Genomic DNA, 22,490 nt, shown 5'->3' with positions numbered 1-22,490 from the left:
TTGATCCGCTGACATCACCAGTCATGCGTCATGAACTCCACCACGTCTTCAATTATCAGATCAACCTATCAACAATAACAAAAACAGTTAAATGGTGTTTAAATATGTTGCCTTTCTATAACTCAGGGCTATGTTCGGAGAGTGGATAAAGTGAAAATGAACCTTAAATGTACAGAGATGGAGAAAAACGATGAGCAATTAAATTATGCAGTAAAATAAAGCGGACGGTACAAATTAAAGCAACTAAAATTGTTTATTTTAAGCATTAAAAGCATCACTGACATACAAAATTAGAAATTACAATAAACATCTTGTATTTTACAAAGTAAATGCCCTCATCCATAGAGCTTTATCAGTCAAGATGACTGAAGGTACCATTAGGGTCCCTCATAATCCATTGTAAAGTGGTCTGCAGTGCGGCTCCAGTTTGTCCTCCAGGACATAGTCTGGTCCACAGACCCAGGGATCGCCAGTCCTCCACTGCCACTTCTGCAGATCCTGCCTCAGGCTCTCCAGCACGGCTCTGTAGGACAGGTCTGACACCAGGTTCTTCGTTTCCAGTGGGTCTGTCCTGCATTAGTGATGCAATTATTAATATTTAAACATTTTAGAAAGACTGAGCTCATAAGCCACAATTACTCACTGCAAATCCCTCCATCTAATGCAAAAATAATGAGTTTTATTTACTAAGATGACTCTTCAACTATAGCTTCTGTTAGTTTGATTAAAATTAGTCATTTTTTCAAGGAAATATGTTGGCGTTAAACTGTTGAACCGTCCAGGGTTTAACATGAATCTCACCCCATGACACATGCGAAAGGCTACAGCTTCTCCACAACCCTAAACTCAATAAGAAAATGGGTGGATGGAGTTTTGCCTCCATTCCCAGTGAAAATAATAAGCATTTAATTGGCTAATATATTATCTGACTGGTGTTTTTTTCCCCACACATTACATTTAAAAGTACTAAATATGGCCTAAGAATGAAACCGACTTAACTCTTAATTTGCTTTAAAAAGCTTAATATTACCATCAAATACTTTTTTAAAATGCACTACATACCTACGTTTAAATAAGGTATTTATGTTGGTTTATTATTCATTAATTAAAACCTTTAGGTCACCAGTCATTAGCACAGCAGGAAAGAGGAGTAAGAAATGAATGGTGAAATAAATTATGACAAGTAATAATCCATTAAAATGTTCTTATACAAGTGTATGCCTTCATTATAGTGTGTTATAAGTCATTCATTAAATGTTTTTATACTGTGCATTCAATCAGGTTGTTGAAAATATGTTTTAAATTAAGCTAAACGTGGTTTTCAAAGCCAATCCGTGGTGTAGTTTTAGTTTTCAACTATCAATAGTGTTCATTATTGGAAAAACTGAGAAAAAAGAAACTTGATTACGTTTGTGCTTGTTCCCTCTTCAGCTAACTGTCATCTTCATCCGTTGTTATGAATGTCATCTTTAAAAAAGCTTTACACTCTAAGGAACTGAGGGAACAGTCTGTTAACGGTCTGATATAAGATGTGAACGATGTGTCTGCAGATGTGGTGGACTCAACTAGTGGACCATCTACGTTTTCTACTCACAACTGATTAACCTCAGTGTAAAAGTCACAGCAAAGGCGGTGCTGCTGATTTTTAGTGTGAAAGACGGCATAGCTCGTTATCAACATCCTCCTCAGTTTTTCACTTGTTTCTGCTGCAGTGAACAATTACGGACACACAAACCGTGAAATAAAAAGCTTTAAATGGAAACAGCCTGCTATTTATGTATAGCATTTTTTTAGTGACCACTCAAAGTGCTTCAAAAGACGAGTTGCATTTAACCAGTACATGTTTCTTCTGTACTCTTTAAGCACTTTATCCTTCTCACATCCATAGCAGATTGAGAATCACCAATTAACCTAACATGCATGTCTCTTTCTGTGTTGTTGAATATGTGGGCGGAGGGCAAGAGATTCATACCAGGAATCTTTACCATCAAATGCAACAGTGTTTGAAAAAAAAAAAAAGAGTTTTAAATACTGATTCATCACAAAAACAAAAATCTGAACAATCATGGCAAATAAAATTTGCTCAACATGTGATTCTTTTTCTGTTTTTGACCTCTGCTCTTTGTTTTCTGAGACAAAGTTGTTACCTTGTCACTAAATCAGCTGTTTTAGGTTTATCTCACTGGACTCGGTGGATGCCCCTGTCATCCACTGATCAAGGTCAAGTATTGTGATCCACTTTTCCGTGAAGACCTTTTAACTCCCGTCCTTTGCGGGGACTGATACTTATCAGGAATAAGGTCCTGTTTGCTTCTCTGGATCAGCTCTAACAAAGTGAGCGACAGCAGCTGTTACAGACCTGGTGTCGTACAGCTCCCAGCGAGCTCTGTAGTAGTACTGCTCCAGGCTTTTAAACCAGTGTGTTGGCTGACTCAGCGTGGTGCGGTTCAGCAGGTCCTGAAAGGTGGGCGACACGTACAGATCTTGATCGATAGGGAAGGGCATACGGTAGTGCAGGTTGTGCAGAAGGTGGTACGGCCCCTGCTGAATAGAGCGAATCGGGTAGTACATGGTGACCTGAAATCAAAGCAAAAGTTTTAGTTAAAGACATTTTATTCTCTCATTAAAGTGGTGCTGTCATGTTTTTCTTGATTTTCTGTCTTATTAACACTTTTGCAACAGCGAATTTAAAATAAAGATGTCAGTGTACGTGCAATTAATCCTTCTGAGCCAAAAGCTTCACAGTGCTCTAAGCACTTGGTTTTAGACTTCTTTCCCTACTCTTGGCTCAGTGTGACTCCAGTGAAAGCAAATATTCTTATACGGTCGTGTCAGGCATACAACTTTGGCTGTAAGCACAGCAGCCCACTGCTGTTCAAACCTTTTGCTTGTAAGGGCCAGCCAATCAGAAAAAAGTTGGCTTCTAGAAAGAGGAGCGAAAATAGCTCATCATCATAAGGAATATTTTAAACTAAGACTCAAGCAAGTCTACCACAGTCGAGTCCAAAATTAAGCTAAAGTGGTGGTGATGTCCTGACCTCGTGCAGGGACTGGCTGGAGTAGACTGTGTGCCAGCTGGTGGGCTCAGTTACCAAAGCAGGGAGTAACGAGCGGCCAGTGAGGTGGACCTGGGAGGCAGGGGTGCCAGGTAGGCTGTAGGATGGGTAAGGAACAGAGAACCAGTCGAGGATGGTGGGAGTGATGTCTGCAAAAATAAAAGGAAAAGAAAAGATAGTAAAAACAAACAAACAAAAAAATGACAGATGTTCAAGTAAATTTTAAACTAAGGGATACCTTCATATTTATACAACACCGTCAAAAGAAAGAAAAAGAAAGCCACATATCTTTGTATTTTTGTTAGTATTTGTTGATAGGTTGAGAAAATACTTCTACCCCTACTTGTACAGTCTATTAATCTATTTTTTTATCCTTCTATCAATATTTCATGCTCTGTTGTTAAGTCTCCATCTAGTGGCTGCTTCAGATCAACACACTGACTCTTCTGCTCTGTCACTCTTTACTTTACTGGCTCGTAATTGTTAGAATTTTTTTTATTGTTTGTTATTCACAATCCAGAAAGGTTTAGGAATGAGTGGTATAAGTATTTAACATTAACCTGCAGCTCACTCTGTGCTCACAATGGATAGCTGCTTAATTTTAAGGCCTATAATACTGAGAAAAGGTCCATTTGCATCGTTCCTTGTATCTTCAATTTTCTTACCCAGCAGGCTGACGTAGGCCTCGCTGGTGTCTCCCCATCGCTCCCTGTGCTCCGGAGAGGACACCACCATTGGCTCTGCCGTTCCAGAGTGATACAGGTTGGTTCTGCCATTCGGGAAGGGGATACCGTTGTCTGAGCTGTAGATGATCAGAGTGTCGTTCTCATAACCGGCTTCTCTGAGCTCCTGAAGAACTAAACCGATACCTGCAGGGGATATGCGCAGCATCGTAGTTTAGTGTTTTACAAGCTTCTTTTTCTATGTTATAAAACTGTTACGCACCCTGATCCAGCCGGCTCACTGTGGTGTACAGTGCAGCCAAGTCAGCTCGTGATGCAGGTGTATCCGGCACAAAAGGAGGAACCTAAAGTGCACAAGATGAGGAAATTCTGCATTACATGTGTTAAACATGTGTTAAAGTTCTGTAGCTTTAATTCAACCATCATGATAACTTGAAAAGTAAAAAAAGAAAAAAGAAAAAAAGTAAAGACTAACCATATGACGAGGGTTGAATCAGAAACACAAACTGGGATACGAGAAAAAGCTGTGGAAAATTTTGGCATTTGGAAATTTCTGTTAATTTCAACTGCAGGCTGTGCATGCTGTAATGCAAAGCAGCAATGAGCTCAAGATCAAACACTAAAGAAACACTTTTTAACCAGAGTATAGCATCAAGTTAACTTAACCTCGGGGATATTGATCTGGAGCCCTACAGCAGGCCACTGGTGTGAATGTCTCAAACTTCATGACGGTGCACTGAGGGCTCATTGTACTCAAGTTGTTCCTGTGCTCACTGCCCGGCACCGTGGAGCCTGACTGTCATTTACTATAAAATGCCAGAATTTGTAAGTCCACCACTGTCACCCTGTAATTTTCATAGATGAGAGCAGGCTCATCCTGAGCACATGTGACAGTCTGGAGAAGTCTGGAGAAGTTGCAGAGAATGTAATGCTGCCTGGAATGGTGTTCAGCATGACCAGTTTGGTGATGGTTCTGTGATGGTCTGGGGAAGCATATTTATGCAGGGATGCAGAGACTTCTACAGGCTAGGCAACGGCACACGCAGTTCAATGGCACAGTGGTTCCTGGGTTTCTCCAGTTGCACGACAAAGCCTGGCTTCATGTGGCGAGAGTATGCATGCACTTCCTGAAGTAACTGATGCCACCGACTGGGCCCCTTGTTTGCCTGACCTAAATCCAATAGAACAACTCTGGTATGTTATGTTTTAAGCTATCTGATGCTGCCAGGTTACACCTCAGACCATCTATGAGCTCAGTGATGTCCGGGTCCAGATCTGGAGATCAGGAAATTCCCCATGATACCATCTACCATCTCAGTAGGAGCATGCCCCGACACTGTCAGGCATGTATACAACAATGTCAGCCGCTGCAATGAAATTTCAGCAAAATGGACTAGCCTGCTTTGATTTTTATAGCCTTTTTCTTTTTAAAACAGTAAAATAATGACATAAAACAGATAGATTAAAGTAGAAACTGGGATTTCTCTGACCTTTACTTGGTCTGGTGTGTAATACTGTGGTGTCCAGTCAGGGATTCTACCCATCTCCTTTTCACCATTCCCAAACTTCTCACAGAAAGCTCCGTATTGGGGCTGCGAGTGTCCACATCGATGAGTATCATGGAAGGCAACATAAAGGAAAAATGGCCTCTCTTCACTCTTTATATTCTCCCGGTTACTTTCTTCTGCTTTTTCCCCGTTCTTTCGTTGAAAGGCTTCCTCTTTGTGAGTCTGGAAAAACTTGCGGACCAGGAGTTTAATGCGAGTGATGTTCCTCCCCACCTGGAGGACAGAGCTGTTTTCCTCTGTGTAGGCAAAGTCAAAGGGGTAAACAGATCCAGGGCCAACATGCTTCTTTCCAATTATACCTGTGAAGAAAGAATCAGTGAGTTTAAAAAGTAAAAAATAAGAAAGATTTATTTATAGACATGAGAAAAACGGGTCATTTTGTTATCTACCTGTGTGTACGTTGGTTTGTTTGAGAAGCAGCGGCAGACTTTGTACTTCATCAAAAGAATTAAAGTGATGGACTCCTTGATGAAGTCCATAAATGCCATTCTGATGCTGGAAACCACAAGAGAAACACACCTCAATAATTCACATCGCTTTAATGAGAGGCATTCACAGGTGTGTGTGTCTCACCTGTGGCAGGCCGGTGAGGATGGCGGAGCGGCTGGGTGAGCAGCTGCTGACAGATGTGAAGGCGTTCTTGAACACCACGCTGCGCTGAGCCAGAGAGCGCAGGTGAGGCGTGTGGACCACAGAGTTGTTATAAACCTCTGTCTCGAAACCTGCATCATCAGCTGTGAGGAGGAGGAAAAGACAGAAACTGATGCGGGAGCTCAAACAAAATGCCCATAACTGACTTTTAATCATCTCTAAAATCTTTGGCATCTACATACTGCTTTGCAAAGTCAGTAGGGTAATGAAACCTGGCTTTAAGTCACAATTCCAGTTCTTCTCAGAAGTACAGGATGGGTTTAAGGTTGGGGTTTAGTGCAGAGGATTTAAGTAGGAAAAGTGTTTCTTGATGGATCAGGCTTCATGTAAAGAGACACTGACATTTTTCTTTTTCCCGGAGTATAGTTTTAATTTTTTTTCCAATTCTCTGGCATTTTCTGACAGATCATTTTAGATTAGTTTTACTTTAAACATATTCCTTTATAGAATATTTGTACGATAATAAAAATCTACTTGCATGAAGGTTAAAACATTCAGAAAAACATCCGGCTCAAGATTGTAACACACAAACCGACTTCTGCCTCATATTTAGTTTGTTTGGATTTGGTCAACTTAATTATTTTATGTTATGGAGAGAGGTTCTACTAATAAACAAAATAAAAGCAACTGCCTAAAACAGTTATAACCTCTATCATGCACTTTCAGTACTGTGCAAATCTTGTGCCTCTACTTATTTCTTTATACAGAGTTTATACAATCCAAAAAGTCAATATTTGGTATGACTATCCTTTTTCTTCAACACAGCCTGAACTGTCTTGGGCAAGCTTTCTTGTAATTCTTTTTGAGCAGTCTTCAGGAATCGTTCTCCAGGCTTCTTGAAGGACATTCAAAGCTGTTCTTTTGCACTGTTCCCTATCACTATAATGATAAAGTCTCTGGGGAGGCCAATCCATGACTGATGGTACTCCAGTATGTGTTTTTCTATCCAGGCATGCTTTCACTGCATTGTCAGTGCATTTGGGATCATTTGATCATCCTGAAATATTAAAGCTGTTTTTAGTAAGATGCTTTCTGCATCCATCTCTGTGTCCATCAGTTTTTATGATCCCCAGCTGCAGCCCCAAACCATGACAGAGCCTGCCCTGATACAGATAGCTGTAGACACTCGCTGTTGTACCTCTCTCCTGATCTTCTCTTTACATACTAACAATGATTTGAACCAACAATCTCAAATTTGGATTCATATGTGGATTCAATATGGAGAAAATACTGTTACTGCTGATTTTCAGTTCAATTCTTGTGTAATTTGGTGTACCTTAGCCTTTTCCCCATTTCGCTTTCATTAATCATTAATGCTGAAGATAGTTTTTTTTTTTTAAGCCTGCCACTTTTGAGTGGATTGAAAATGAGTGAACAAGCAGCCAATGTCCAATGAAAATCTTCGGGAACTATTGAACCTCAGTTATATAACGAATTAAAGGGTGGCTCGAGATTTTTGCACAGAATTGTAATGGCAACAGGAGGGTATATTTCAGCATTTTAAATTTCCAGCCATATAACAGAAAGGATTTATAGTTTCTCCAGGAGCACAAAAACGTGAACTCACCAATTATTAGAAGCACATTTCTTGTTTTGGACTCTCCGATGCAACATGATGCTAAAAAAATAAGACAGACAACCCGAGGGAGCATGTTGACCTCTTCCTCTATTTCTCCACAGAAAAATAAACTTTAAATATGAAAATAAAACTCGCTAAAGTTAGCACTTAAAGGCACCGTTGGAACGCCGTGAAACATGCTTCCTCAAACAACTCAAACCCCGCCCACTTGGAGTCACATGACACAAGTCACGTGAGGAGAAAAAGAAACAACAGGAAACGACTTGTCTCGCGCCTAGTCAGCGAAATGTTTTTGGGGAAGTGGGTTTAGCAGAAGGAACAGTAGAGAAAGACGTGAAAAATCACAGCCCAGCCAAGAGAAAGCATCACGCTGTGTAAGAATTTATGTTTTATTCTATTTTATTTAGTCTTTTCTACTTTATTTTGGTCTGTTCTGGTCTATTTTAGTCTATTTTGGTTCAGTTCGGTTAAACACTGTGGAGTTATTTTATATTATATGGTCAAATTTGTATTTTATTCTGTTTTGTTTCCATTCTGTAGTATACGAATTCAGTCTCTTTTGTGCATTCTTCTCTCTTGCACTCAAACACATCACTGTTTTTAGTTTGTTATCATTATTTTTTGATAATTACAAGGTTGTTATAGTCTGGGTAACATAGACTCATAATCAGACACAGTGGGAGATAAAGTATCAGTCTGAGGTCACGTAAGACTGTGGGCCTGTTGGACTTTCCTGATGAGGAAGTTTATAGTTTGAAGGTAAAGGTGACTTCATGAAAAAAAACATGTCCTGACTGTTCAGATACAGATATGCAAAGCACCCAGCTGTCATATGATCGTCATATGATTGTAAATGACACACAGTGAGCTTGTGAATGTTTTTTTTTTTTTTTGTGGCATGCAGATCACAGCATGCACCTGAAGATATGTCCTCGGCTTGAAGAAATGCAAACAAACAGGTCGACACCTGCTTGCATGAGCAGCATCTTTGTGGCGTTTTCCTGAATGCTGCATATCTCAGCAGGAGGTAGGAAATAAAAGGAAAAAACAGGAACCTGAGCAGCACCCAGCAAAGCTGAGGGGAGAACTCACGCTTTGTGTGAGTGGCTTTTGTTTTGTTCATTTTTATTTTTTTCTGCTACAGATGTCTCTTTGCTGAATTCCTCTCCCGCCGGTCTCAACCTCTAAGTGTGATGGAGCGGCGTCTCATGAGAAGACAGTCAGCCCGGCGCTGCTGTTCCTACAACACCTTGAAGGCCTGGTTGCCCATCCTCTCATGGCTGCCAAAGTACAACCTGAAGTGGCTAAAGATGGACGTCCTCGCGGGTCTCACTGTTGGATTGACGACTGTACCACAAGCGCTGGCTTATGCTGAAGTGGCCGGCCTTCCTGTGCAGGCGAGTCTTAGGCTTTCCTTTAGGGTTCACCTCCTTCTCGATAACTAATTTGGCTTTCCTCTTTTCCTGAGACATGAGCTTTAAGATGAAAAAAATAATTAGCTGCATAATTAGTTCAGACTTTATTTTCTTTTCTGTCCACAGTTCGGACTCTATTCGGCCTTCATGGGGGGGTTCATCTACACCTTTCTGGGAACCTCCAAGGATGTGACCCTGGGCCCCACGGCCATCATGTCCCTCTTATGCTCCTCTGTGGTGGGAGGGGAGCCTCACCGAGCCGTGCTGCTCAGCCTCCTCTGTGGACTCATCCAAGCTGTGATGGCGTTACTGAGATTAGGTGAAATGAGTGCTCCCGAGGTCATGTGGAAAGCTTGCGATTTCAGTTTTGGCTTTTCCTGAATTTATTCAAAAACTTGTGAACCACTGAAAGCAAAACAAAATATTTTTTCACAATAACACACATTTTTGTGTGAGTCTGAGAGCACTGGTAGTTTATCACATTCTCCAGTGTGTAAAATTTAAGGTGAAGTCCAAAAGTAAAAACAACATCACAAAAATCGAGCAACTATCATGTAGGAACTTAAATTTTAGAGGCAGACAGTCTACTATAAAATCTGTGGATCCTAAATAGTCATCTGTTCATCCATTTTATTAACCACATATCCAGTTCAGGGAGCTGGAGCCCCCTCACCGCTTTCATATGACATGACGCAGGATACACCCTGGACAGGGCTGACACACAGAGATAGTTAGCCATTCATGGTCACATTCACATCTAGGGCTACGTTCACACTGCAGGTCTTAATGCTCAATTCCGATTTTTTGATCAAATCCGATTTTTTTGTCTGCTTGTTCACACTACACATAAAATGCGACATCAAACGCTCTCTAGTGTGAACGCTCAAAGCGGCCCGCATGCGCAAAAGATGTCACACACAACTCGCTCTGTTTAGACCCAGAGCAAACAATATTGTTTGACTGATGGCCCTTAATATAAAGACTTCCGACTTTATGTTTCCAGATTTTTGCTTTAAGTTATTTTGTTATTTACATAATAATGTAGATAACCTAATAATGATCCTTTTTGCTGTTTTAGAGGAGCAGTGCTTCAAAGGATAGTTGCAGATTTCTGTCAGAATCTGCAGAAAATACAGTAAAAATAAAATGTTCACATTTCTCCAACATTGTCTTCCCAACAGTTTCACCGGATGGTAGGAAATCGTTCGCGATGTCCTATCGGGCGCTTCTCTATGGAGTTGATAATTGGCGTCTGTCTTGTGTCAGTGACGTAAAAGACGGATTTAATGCGACTTGACCGTTCACACAGCAGTCGCTTTCTAAAACATCGGATATGTATCGGATTCAGTACCACATATGAAAGTGACCCAGATCGGATTTGAAAATATCAGATTTGTGCTGTTCACACTGTCATACCAAGATCGGATACGGGTCGCATAGGGGCGAAAAAATCGGATTTGATGCGCTTTCGCCTGCAGTGTGAACGTAGCCTAGGTTAGGTTTGCCATTACCCGACCAAGCATGTCTTTGGACTGTGGGAGGAAGCTATAGTACCTGGAGCAAACTCCACAGGCACAAGGAGAACATGAGACAAGGTTCATGTTCTCCTTGGCCAGGACCCGATCCAAACTTAATTGTGCTGTGCTTATTTTTGAATGACTTACTAGTCTTGTGTCATTTTACGGTAAAACGGCAATGAATGGGCAGCCTACGAACATGAAAATAAGCTCCTTATCGAATAAGAATTTATATTTTTTTTCTTAAAGAGTTACTGTAATATTTGAAATCTGGAAGGTTATATAATGTCTTGGTCCTATAAATCATCCACTACTTTGCTTCTCTTCTGCAGGTTTCCTTCTGGACTTCATCTCTTTTCCTGTAATAAAAGGCTTCACATGTGCTGCTGCAGTAACTATTGGATTTGGCCAAGTCAAAGTAAGAGTGAAAACATGCACACACAGCAAAAACTAACACACATACATAGTTATCTCAGCATATACAACATATCAAACTGTATGCCTCAGTAGGGAAAAAGTCTTTAAAAGAATGAAAAGCTAAAAAGTGAGTCTTTATTAAAACAGAGCAGAAAGGAAAATATTATAGAAATAAACAGAAGCCAGGATGGAGATGAGACCAGAGAAAACAGGAAGGCATAACAGATGACATAACAAAGAGCAAGGGCCAAACTGAGGGTATAACTGCACCAAGGCAGATTAGGGGAATGTAGAACAGCTGGGCCAAATAAACACAGGTGTAAATAATTGACACAATGAGGCAGGGGAGAAAGTAAGACTAAACACAATGTAAAGGAGACAAAATGGTATCAAAATAAAACAGGAAGAGAGGCACAATAACTAAAAGGGAACTGCAGACAGAACTAGCCTAAACGTAGGGGAACTGGCATAGAAGGAAAAGGTAGGAAACAGTAATTTGAACTAAATGCTCAAGACTGAAATGCTAAGGAGTACACAAGGGTGAAAGTCTAAACCAAAACCAGCAAACTAAAGATAATGAAAAATAAACAGAATTCGAAAAGACCACAAAACACAAAACACTGGGTAAAAGACTCAGAAGCAGTGCAGAAAAATACATTGGAAGCACACAGAATTAAAAAAAATAATCTCTAGAATGATCACAACTAGCTTATTGGCATCTAAGAAAATAGAAAAGTCACCAGAAAGCACCACAATAATGATTTGAGCATTGGGTGGACCAGTGGTTAGTACTGTGCCTCTAAGCTAGAAGGTTGAGTGTTTGAATCCACCTGCTGGGTCCTTTCTGTGTGCAGTTTGCATGTTCTCCTTCTGCCTGCAAAACTCCTTATTGGTGTGTTTTTTACTAGCACAGGCTCTGATGTACATTCCCGCTCTGCTTCAGTCAGGTTCTTGTACTTCTCTGCGGTTTAGTCTCTTAATAAACACTTAAACACAGCAGTCTGCTCTCTACAAACTAAGCACATGGCTTTAATAAATATTTGAAAAGTCCTTGTTAAAACTCTATATTCTGCATCAGTGTTTTTTTATTAATGCAAGTTGAAATCTTTCAGGGCTCACAAACTCATACCTCTCATAAATGTCTGTTTATGTGAAAGCTGCACTTGCTTGCACAAGCATACATAAAATACAATAAAATTGATAGTTGCCTTCAAAATAAGGAAAAAAGTTGTGTTGTGGTTTCCCACAAAATCACACAAACACTAAGACACCCTATCAATCTCCCATTGACCTCATGCAGACAGGTCAAAGATGTGGCCAATGAGCACTATAATCTGTGTTGAGCTTTTACTGGTGGATTTGCATCATTCATTGCTTGTTGGTGAACTGATTAACAATAAATGTTTAGGTTATACTCAAAATTGTATTTTGAGTATAACCTAAACTTGACTGAGTGTGTAAACTCCAAAGAGAGAACTGCTCTTGCCCGCTCCTTTTCCATTCATAAAGTCAGTGGTTTTACCCACTCTTTCTTTTTTTCTAGAATATTCTGGGAATCCAGGGTGTCCCTCAGCAGTTTTTCCTGGAGGTTTACTACACCTTCCACAAGATCCCTGAGGCCAGGATCGGTGATGTGGTTCTTGGTCTGATTTGTCTCGCTCTGCTGGTCACGTTGATGTTCATGAAGTCGAGTCTAACCTCTGACAGTGACTCCACCTGCTCCATGTATGCCAGGAAAGTAGTGTGGGCTGTAGCTACCAGTGAGTACCTTTGTGTTTGAGTAAACGTGTCTCTCTTTTACAAAAATAACAGTATTCTGTACATTACATTTTTATTGTATTTCTTTATATAATCAGTGCGTAACGCTGCAGTGGTCATCGCTGCATCCCTCATAGCATTTTCCTGGGAGACGTATGGTAATCACGTTTTCACAATCACTGGAAAAACTACCCGCGGACTGCCACCATTCAGGCCTCCACCCACCTCTGACACTACAGCCAACGGCACCGTCGTTTCCTTTGGAGAGATTGTGGAGGTAAGGAGGAAACAGCCAGTAACCCGATGAAGACACTGGATCTTTTCGATAAATGATTGAGCTGAAAGTTTCACTTCCAGAATCCCTCTGCTCTCAGAAAGAGCAGCTGACTGTCTCGTCTTCCTCTCTGTGTGTTTTAAAGGACTTTGGAGGAGGGCTAGCGGTGATCCCCTTCATGGGCCTGTTGGAGAGCATTGCTATTGCGAAAGCATTTGGTAAGTAATGTTAGTCATATGAATGATTTCCTGTTATTGGTTTCAGAGGATAATCATAATGATGGTGGTAATTCCATGACGTTTCCACTTTTTCAATGAGATTCTTCAAACAGAATTAAATGATAGACATAAAATATGACTCAGATATTCACACTTCTTACCAGATTAATAAACATTAGTATTTCCAAAACTAATAGCTGACAGTCCCATCATTTAACATGTTAAACTAACACTGTAAACATATAAAACTCCAATAGCAATGATAATATTTATCATGTATTTAGCTTGTAAGTGCAACATGGCTGTCAATTTAAGGCTTCATCATGAAGATAAAATTAATAAAGATCAATACTTTATACATTTTTAAAAACGTAACATGTTTCAAAAGCATTTTTCTACTCATTAGATAGTTATTAGATAACTAAAGCTAAAGAATGTTTTTTTTCATCACACTAGTGGCTGATTTTAACTTAATGTTTCTCCTCAGCCAGTCAGAACGACTACAGGATCGATGCCAACCAGGAGCTGCTGGCAATCGGAGTGACCAACATCATGGGCTCCTTTGTGTCAGCCTACCCTGTCACAGGCAGCTTTGGGAGGTTTGTGTGTCTGTGTGTTATTTTCATAGTTATAATAACAGTTATGTTTATACTGACATATTTTCTTTCACATCCAGGACAGCTGTGAACTCCCAGACTGGAGTTTGCACTCCAGCTGGAGGGGTTGTCACCAGTAAGTTGTGACACTTTCAGCTTTTACGTTTTCCTCTTCTGCCCCCTTGTGGCCATTTATGTTGTCATACAGCAAATTATCCTCACCTCACATTTCTTTAGTTTCTTTTTTCCTTATTGGTGAAATTCAAAGGCTTATCATGCAGGTTGGAGACACTGCAAGAACAATGTTTGTACAAGAATTCAAAAGTTTATCTTTCAGTCTATCATAGCATCCTTCTTATTAAAAAATAATAAAAATGCACCTTGAAGTCAAAACCAAAATAACAATCACATATTTTTTTTGCTATTTTGGTGCAAATAAATATCATATTTTATGTTGTTTATACTGTTTTTAAATGTTTCATGATTTTCTTTCTCCTTATTCTTGCAGGTGTAATAGTGTTGCTCTCCTTGGCCTTCCTCATGCCGGCCTTTTATTACATCCCCAAAGCTTCTCTAGCTGCTGTCATCATCTGTGCGGTGGCTCCCATGGTGGACTACCGTGTGGTGGCTAAGATGTGGAGGATACGAAGTGAGTGTCATCTTGCTATTTTAATTAGTCAAGTCACTTTTATGTAAGATATTTAAATTAAAAACAGAGTTTACCCAAAGTTCTTTGTATTCGACTATACAGAGTAGCCAAAATATATAGAAAAGATGTGAAATAGTGAAAAAATGGATTGAACTGAATTCAATTTGTCAACTGTTGTAAATGACTTTATATGGGAGGGAGAATTGTGGAGTCTGGAGCCAGACTCAGTCACCGTCTCAGTCCCCCATTTTTAGGCATGAACATAATATATAATGTGTGTAACGTCTAGTATCGATGGAGGATGTAAATGGTACTTAAACGTTAATGATGATGATTTATCCCCCATAGAGCTGGACCTTCTCCCCTTTTTTGTGACGTTCCTGATGAGTTTCTGGGAGGTGCAGTACGGCATCGTAGGAGGTATAGCTGTGTCTGGAGCCCTGCTGCTCTACAGCATGGCCAGACCCCACATAGAGGTGCGTTATCTTTTTATGTCTGTGTGCAAGGAGTGTATGAAACTAGTCATGTGAAGTGAGTTTGTTTGAGTCAATGTCACGGGTAAAGGGTTAAAGGGGTTCACAGGCATAAAACAGGATAGAGATGGACCGATCCGATATTACGTATCGGTATCAGTCTGATACTGACGTAAATTACTGGATCGGATATCGGAGGAAAATAAAAAATGTAATCCGATCCATTAAATATCAAAAAAGCACCTCAAAAAACTTGCAACATGGCGTAACTCGGCTCATAACCGTAGCACTTCGGAGCAGTATGCATCACGTGATAGAGCGGCTGTGTGTATTTGTAGCCTCGCTAGCATCTCCGAGGAAGTGATCCCAGAGAGAAGTAAAGCAAGTGTGTAAGTTCATCTCTGAATGTTTGTAAAGCATTCCCGCGTTAAGCTTAACAACCGATATATGGAGCGACTGCCTCTCTCTCTCCCCCTCCCTCTCCTGTAGCTACTTCAATCATGAAACTGATCAATGATCAGCTGATCGGCTTTTCTGTCGCAAGTCCGTCTCTCTTCTTTGTTTATTGCCCACTTCGCGCCAGAAAGAGGAAACCAGCGGCTAAACTTATGCTCATCAGCACGTTAAAGCTTGATAAGCTGTTGTTGGAATTTATTTAATATTACTTTCTACACCAGGATCCTTTTCTACGTAGCTGACGGCTGGTAACTGTGCAGGGGCGGATCTAGCAAAGTTTAGCCAGGGGGGCCGATAGGGCATGAACAGGGAAAAGGGGGCACAAAGACATACTTTTCTTTCTTATTCTCATTTAAAATGTCTAGCTTTTAATAAATAATTATCGGACTCTTACACCCAAAGTTTTAATCTGATGTAAAATGTATAGAAGTCCATTACTGTATATAGTAACTGTTAAGTCTAATATACCCTAGTAAGCTATACTACTTTTTCCTTTGGGAAGGTACGATCTGTGCAGTCTGCAATTCTGTTGAAGAAAGATGTTGAATCTATTTAATTATTCTTGAAAAATAATTGATTTCTGTGCATTTTTTTTTCACACTGCATCAAATTAAAGTTGATTACGTCGATTAAGCATCACGAGGTGGAGGGTGGGTGTTTTTTGGGGTTTTTTGCTGGGAGTTTTAGAACCCTATTAGTTAGGTTGCTTAATATTTCTGCTAAGTACTCTTTAAAATACCAGAATAGGGAGGATGGAGCAGGTTTAAGTTTATTAGATTGATCAGTGTTGCTGAACTATGAAATATTTTGGGTGCAGTGTATTTTTTACATATAGATATAACAGAATAGCTTTAGTGTTGTTGTTTTTTTTAACTTGAGTATGAACTTATACAAAAAGCAGCAAGATATTAAAAAAACAGTTTTATTGATTAAAAAACACACTATATCGGATTCATATCGGTATCGGCAGATATCCAAATTTATGATATCGGTATCGGTATTGGACATAAAAAAGTGGTATCGTGCCATCTCTAAAACAGGAGAAAAAAAACAATTAAGAAGGTCACAAATACTAAGTTATAAAATGGTCTTAAAAGTCATAAAATACTAATCCGTAAAGTACAAAAAATGTAAAAAAAATACATGAAAAGAGAAAGAGGGGAGGGAGAGATGAAGAAAGAAAACTTGGTGTTAAAATGAGAAGAAGATATGATCTTGATGAAGAGGATAATGATTAAGGATGATTTGACCATGAAAATGTCTTAAAAGCGGCACATAAGATTCTTTTTTTTTTTTTTTGTTAGTATTTGCCTGGGTTAAACATTTGCTTTTGTAGGCTCGTGAATCAAAGCTGGATCTGTCTTTAGCCACCCAGAGAAAAGTCATCATAGAGTTAAATGGTGATGTTTTGCTGCTTCTTCCTGTCACACCAGTGTGTGATGACTGGCCCAGCTTCCAGCAGCTAAACTCTCCCAGACTGCATCTTATATCAGGACCAAACTAGAACCCAGATGCAGGAGACAGTGTGTTGTTTCGTAGTGGGGTATTCACCATTTCAGTTTATCTTAGAGCCAGTTAGTGGTGGGAAGAAGTGTAAATACAAAATGCAGAATGTCCGACCGTCTGTTCATGACCTCCGCTGAAGCGCACTTGGGTTCTGCAGCAGGACAAAATACACCAGCGAGTCCACCTCTGAGAGGCTTAAGAAAAACAAAATAAAGACTTTGGAGAAGCCTAGTCAAAGTCCTGACCTGAATCTGATTGGGATGCTGTGGTGTGACCTTAAAAAAGTGGCTCATGCCTGAAAACCCTCCAATGTAGCTAAATTACAACAACTCTGCAAGGATGAGTGGGCCAAAATTCCTCCACAGCGCTGTAAAATACTCATTGAGAGTTATTGCAAATACTTGACTGCAGTTGTTGCTGCTAAGGGTGGCCCAACCAGTTATTAGATTTAGGGGGTTTGGATTTTTTTCCCCTTAATAATAATCGCCTTCATTTTGAAACTCTTTTTCACTTTGTTGAAATTAGTCAACAAAGAAATTGAGGAGGCTTTGGTGCATGAGTTTATTGAACTGGAATGTTAACAGAACTTTGAGACGTTCTATGAACTTCTTAAATCTTGCCCTGCCAATACTTGATAATGAATTAGCTAAAAATAAAACTAGTAAAAAACTAAAACTAAACATTTTTCATAACTTTGACAAGGACACATTTAAAATCTGTGTTATCAAACAAGTCTAATTCTGTAATATTGCGTTTCTGTGTTGCAGGTGACTGATCACGGCGTGTTGGTGATGGAGTTGAGCAGTGGCCTCACTTTTCCTGCCACCGAGTATCTCAGCCACATCATACACACTCGGGCTCTGCAGGGTAATGAAATGCTTGATAGTCTGTGTGGGCACATTTCAATGTTTCCTGCTGTTAACCTGCTCGTCTTTCCCCAGTGTCTCCGCCGCGGTCTGTGGTGCTGGACTGCTCTCACGTCAGCGTCATCGATTACACAGTGATCAGTGAGCTCAGGGACCTGCTGAGGCAGTTCAAACTCAGAGAAGTGCATCTGATCTTTGCCGGATTGCAGGTACACGCTTCAGTCCTTAAAAACCTTTAATCCTTACTGATTGAGTTCATCGTCTCTTGCTTTCCCCTGCCTGCATCTTCCTTTCTCCTTCAGCCCTCTATTCTGAAGGTTCTCCTGGCAGCTGATCTGGAGGGCCTCAGGCACAATCACAGCATGGACGAGGCACTGCAGATGGAGTCGAGGAACCTTCTTGATGACTAACACAAAAACTATCCAGTTACAGCCTGGAGAGGAGAGATGCCTCTAATCTGGAATTATAAGGCTCTTAAGACCTCAAAAAATCTATAAACTACCTCCAGCGAGTAATTTTCTTTGCAGTTTGCAGCGACCGCCACTGACCAAGTAAAGTCCCCCTTGAATCTACTTAACTTCACTTTGGAAATAGTGAATCTGTTAAGTTTACACTGTCCACTGCACAAAAACTTTGGAGCACAAGTTTAATATAATGTGTGTAATTGTAAATAATATAATCTATTAATATCTGGACTGTGTAAGTAATAGTGGATGTATGTGGTATAATTTTGCTAATAGATGCCTGTGTGGTGTTTTAAGGTTGAAAGTCCAGAGTGGGACCAAATATGTCCTTAAAAACAAGAAGTTACTGATTAATGAACTGAGCAAAGTCAGGCTAACACAAGTGCCATCTATCGTTGTATTTATTTATGTGTAAAATGTACTGTAAGGCATTAGCCTCTTATTTTATGTTGACAAAGAAATGCTTCTAGGTGGGAAGAAGGAAAAACTTTTAAAACTTTTCTTATTATAAATAAATTATTCCAGTCTTGTGAGAGACCTGGTGCACATAGCCTCCCAGCTAATGACAGCTGGGACAGGATCTGTAGTTGATGAGTGGTTAAAAAAATGTTGAAGATGAGTGAATTATATTTTTAACCCAAATCATCACATTTATACAAAGATTTTTACTGAATAAATGATTACAAGTTATTTGTGTGTCTGTGTACATGCAGAATTTTTTATAGTTCTGAACATTTATTCTTTTATTTAATGATCATAAGTTATCGTCACTTGTCATGGGCATGATCCTTGGGATGACCATGCAACGGTGCTGCAACTGAAAAGCTGTGTCCGGGTTCTTTTCCATTTCTATTAGTTTTATTTCTGCTAGTTTTCCTTCTCGTTTGCTGCCACACCTTTTCACAGTCAGTTCATAATTCTCCCCAGAATGCAGTCGTAAAAAAAATAAAGTACACTATCTTTCTCTTCTAGTTTTACACATCAGGACACAAGTTAAAAAAATCATCTCGTCTTTACCAGATTTTAAACTAATTGAAATAAAACCTCGGATGAAAAAGCAACACGACATATTACACTGTGTTGTTATCATTTTGACAAAAACTAAACCAAAATGCAAAAGCAGTGTGTAAAAGCCACACCCATGTCTGATTAGTGCCACACCTGTTCTCAGTCAAGAAATCACTTAAATATGACCTGCCTGACAGAGTAGAGTAGACTAGAAAAAACAAAACAAAATGAAGACTTTTGAGAGGCCTAGTCAAAGTCCTGACCTGAATCCGATTGAAGTGTTGTGTCACGACCTTAAAAAGGCGGTTCATGCTCGAAAACCGTCCGATGTAGCTGAATTAAAACAATTCTGCAAAGATTAGTGGGCCAAAATTCCTCCACAGTAAAAGACTCATTGCCAGTTATTGCAAATGCTTGGTTGCAGTTGTTGCTGTCAAGGTGGCCCAACCAGTTATTAGGTTTAGGAACCAATCACTTTTTCACACCGGGCCATGTAGGTTTGTATTTTTTCCCCCCTTAATAATAAACACCATCTAGAAACTGCATTTTGTGTTTACTTTGTCTAATATTTAAATTTGTTTGATGAAACATAAAAGTGTGACAGACATACAATAAAATAGGAAATACTGAAGGGATAATGAAGTTCAGTTTGTAAGACAGGGAGACTAAGTTCAGCCTGCTCTTCATATCTGATCGTTTCCTGTAGTTCAAAAAGGCTGCAATAAAACAATCAGGAAGGCAAAAGCACATGGGAAAAACATCTGTTTTTCACCGTGTCTTATCACGTGTACTTTACTTTTGATTTAGGTCATACGATGTCTTATCAGTGTAACAGCTTGACCTAAACTGGTTACAGAGGTTACTTATTTTCATATTAATAATAAAATATGAGGATAAACAAGAAGTTAGACAAGTTTTCCACTAAGCATCCACGTGCTAAACAATGATAAGAAACAAACATTTATTTGATCATTCATCCAATCACTCACATTTCTGCAATTAACTTGCAGTGAGTTCATTTCTCCATTTATTTTTTTGCTTATTACTTTTACTGGATGTAAAGCTGGGACCTGCTCCTTATGAATGCATCAGACAAATGTCTAAAGAAGTTTGATATTGTATGCAAGCAGAGATAATGTGAAATCTTTTTCAAAGCTAAATCATCTCTTGATGAGCTACAAAAGTGAGGTTTTTATTATAGGTAAATTATTGTAAGGAAGATCAATTACAGTAACATCACTTTGTCTGTTTTTATGTTCAATTCAAAAGATATTTATTGAAATATTTTGTAAAAAATCTTGGGCTCTATAATGACTGTAAAAATAAGACTGAAGTGATGTATGACACTATGTGGGTTTGACCAAAATTACTCTGGACAAGGAAAGAAAGAAAGTGATTGAACCTCAGGGGAACCTTAAAACCAGAGGCTGCAATAAAAATGCAATCATAAAAGCAGATCACGTGGAATCAAATCAATAAAAAATCAATAAACATCCAGGGTCTCACGGCCATCGTGTTTTGTCGTGTATGCTTTAGTTTTGATTATATGATCTCTTATTGGTGTAATAATCTTGATATTATCCTTCTATCACAAATCAGCCTTGACACTCATCTCCACCCACTCCACCCCGCTTGCACTTTCTTCATCACCTCTCTTGTGTACTGCTTATTGTTTGGGATGATTCATCCCGAGTATTTAAACTCATGTTATCATCTAATACATTAGTTTCCACTAAGCATTCTTCTGTTAAACAATAAAACATATTTTAATTTGATAAACCAAAATACATAGGTGATATGTTAAGAAGATTTTATTTTAATTTTTTATCATCTCCAGTGCTGCATTATTAAAAATTTAGCAGTGCCAAGTAGCGAGGGTTAGAAGGTTGGCCATTCTGGAAACATGAAACTATCGTTCCTACAGAATCCTGACGGAACAACTGAGGATACAACAAACTGACATGTAATACACAACCCTTCTTGTTATTGTTTTTTATTTTTATTAATTTATTTTTTTACTTGTGATAAACATGCACTTCTGGACTAAATGTCCAGCCCTATTCTGTTGAACCAAAGCTACACTTGACACAAAGTTCTGAGGCATGTTGTTACAGACCCTGAAGGAAAAACATAGCAAGACAAAGGCATGGGCTCCCCTTTTCTAAACATCTGGACTTTAAATGTGTTCTCATATCATCATATTATCTCTAATGTTCAATTCAGGTTAATTGTTCAGATAAAAACCAAGGCTGGTTTCTCTCCATAAAAATAAAAACTTGAGATATGTGTTCATGCAAGCTTGGTTGCGTGAGAGGGCAGATGGCATGGAACACAAAAAGATTATAGTACAATAAAATTTGTTAAATGACTGAATTGCTAGCATTGCTGTTTGAATTACATTCTTCGGAATTATTACGTTTACCACGGCATGGTTTAATAAATAACTGTCAATGACCTATTTATATTTGCTTTGAATAACGATGCAAGCCTATAAATTCTCACATTCACTCTCACTGGGAATATTTACTCGAACCTTTTTGATGAACTGCTGGAGCCTCGCAAAGTTTCTCCAAAGTAAGCTCAAAGACAAGGCAAGCAGTGCGCGAGTTTTCCTTCAGATTCATCATTTCAAAATTGGTCTTTGATATTGTGAAATTATGTTACATTTGTAAATACGTACCCAAACATTTCTTTTGTCTTTTTCAGCAAATTTGTGTTGCGGTTGTACCATAATGGAAGTTCCTGGGGGGTTTCTATTGCTCCTGATTTTGGAAGTTTTTGCAGGAAGCACTTCAGGTATATTAGATGACTTTTTATTATCTAACACATTAGCTTTACCCTATTAGCCTTTAATGCAAGTGAATTTTTTTTTCCCGATCCATTCTTCCAATCTGGCTCAACACTCGTCACAACCCAGTTGTCACGAACTATGGGATCCTGGGTTTGTGGTCCGGCATTTTTCACTTTTTGGCACCAGTCTTTTTATGGTGGAACTGCATGGAACACATTAGCACTTATGGAAAAGGGTTATTAGTAAAAAGTAGGAATTTGGAATGATTCTTCTGCTAATAAAATGGTATCATGATCTGGTAATGATATCAGACTGGATTTTACACAACGATTAACTAAACTTACCGGTAATTGGGTAAGTTGAAAAAGAACACAAAACGTTTTTCTCTGTGGGTAATCAACGTTCAACAGTTAAATACCCAAAGACCTTTTAGTTTGCCTGCTCGGCAACTTCTCTGTGTCACACCTCACTTTCACTAAATATTTTTGTCTTATAGTATATTTTCTAAGTACATGAAATTAACCGTTGTATGCATTTTTTCACAG

At 39.2% G+C, this 22,490-nt stretch overlaps 2 protein-coding genes across 5 annotated transcripts; one reads left to right on the top strand and one right to left on the bottom strand.

Moving 5' to 3' along the window:
- Positions 1 to 234: 234 nt before the first annotated feature.
- On the bottom strand, positions 235 to 7,750 carry sgsh (N-sulfoglucosamine sulfohydrolase (sulfamidase)). Its single transcript, XM_003455809.5, has 9 exons — positions 7,526 to 7,750; positions 5,881 to 6,041; positions 5,697 to 5,802; positions 5,230 to 5,606; positions 4,002 to 4,083; positions 3,722 to 3,925; positions 3,039 to 3,205; positions 2,360 to 2,577; positions 235 to 571 (listed from the first exon to the last, which is right to left on the bottom strand). The coding sequence occupies exons 1-9, from the start codon at positions 7,608 to 7,610 to the stop codon at positions 388 to 390; spliced, it is 1,584 nt and encodes a 527-aa protein (XP_003455857.1). The 5' UTR covers positions 7,611 to 7,750; the 3' UTR covers positions 235 to 387.
- Positions 7,751 to 7,761: 11 nt separating this feature from the next.
- slc26a11 (solute carrier family 26 member 11) lies at positions 7,762 to 18,836 on the top strand. 4 transcript variants are annotated; one of them, XM_013264444.3, is made up of 15 exons: positions 7,762 to 7,911; positions 8,442 to 8,564; positions 8,682 to 8,934; positions 9,079 to 9,271; positions 10,802 to 10,887; positions 12,430 to 12,646; positions 12,782 to 12,921; positions 13,064 to 13,136; positions 13,624 to 13,735; positions 13,813 to 13,868; positions 14,241 to 14,381; positions 14,730 to 14,857; positions 17,584 to 17,683; positions 17,758 to 17,891; positions 17,985 to 18,836. In XM_013264444.3, the coding sequence occupies exons 3-15, from the start codon at positions 8,731 to 8,733 to the stop codon at positions 18,090 to 18,092; spliced, it is 1,692 nt and encodes a 563-aa protein (XP_013119898.1). In that variant the 5' UTR covers positions 7,762 to 7,911; positions 8,442 to 8,564; positions 8,682 to 8,730; the 3' UTR covers positions 18,093 to 18,836. The 4 variants fall into 4 exon arrangements, 3 of the variants coding, with proteins under 3 accessions (XP_013119898.1, XP_019215184.1, XP_003455856.1); XM_019359639.2 differs by having other exon boundaries at positions 12,758 to 12,921; XM_003455808.4 differs by having other exon boundaries at positions 7,763 to 7,911; positions 12,743 to 12,921.
- The last annotated feature ends 3,654 nt before the right edge of the window (positions 18,837 to 22,490 follow it).

The sequence above is a fragment of the Oreochromis niloticus genome, linkage group LG6 (genome assembly GCF_001858045.2).
Source record: "Oreochromis niloticus isolate F11D_XX linkage group LG6, O_niloticus_UMD_NMBU, whole genome shotgun sequence".
Lineage (NCBI taxonomy): Eukaryota > Metazoa > Chordata > Actinopteri > Cichliformes > Cichlidae > Oreochromis > Oreochromis niloticus.
This window is presented reverse-complemented; position numbering and strand designations above follow the sequence as displayed.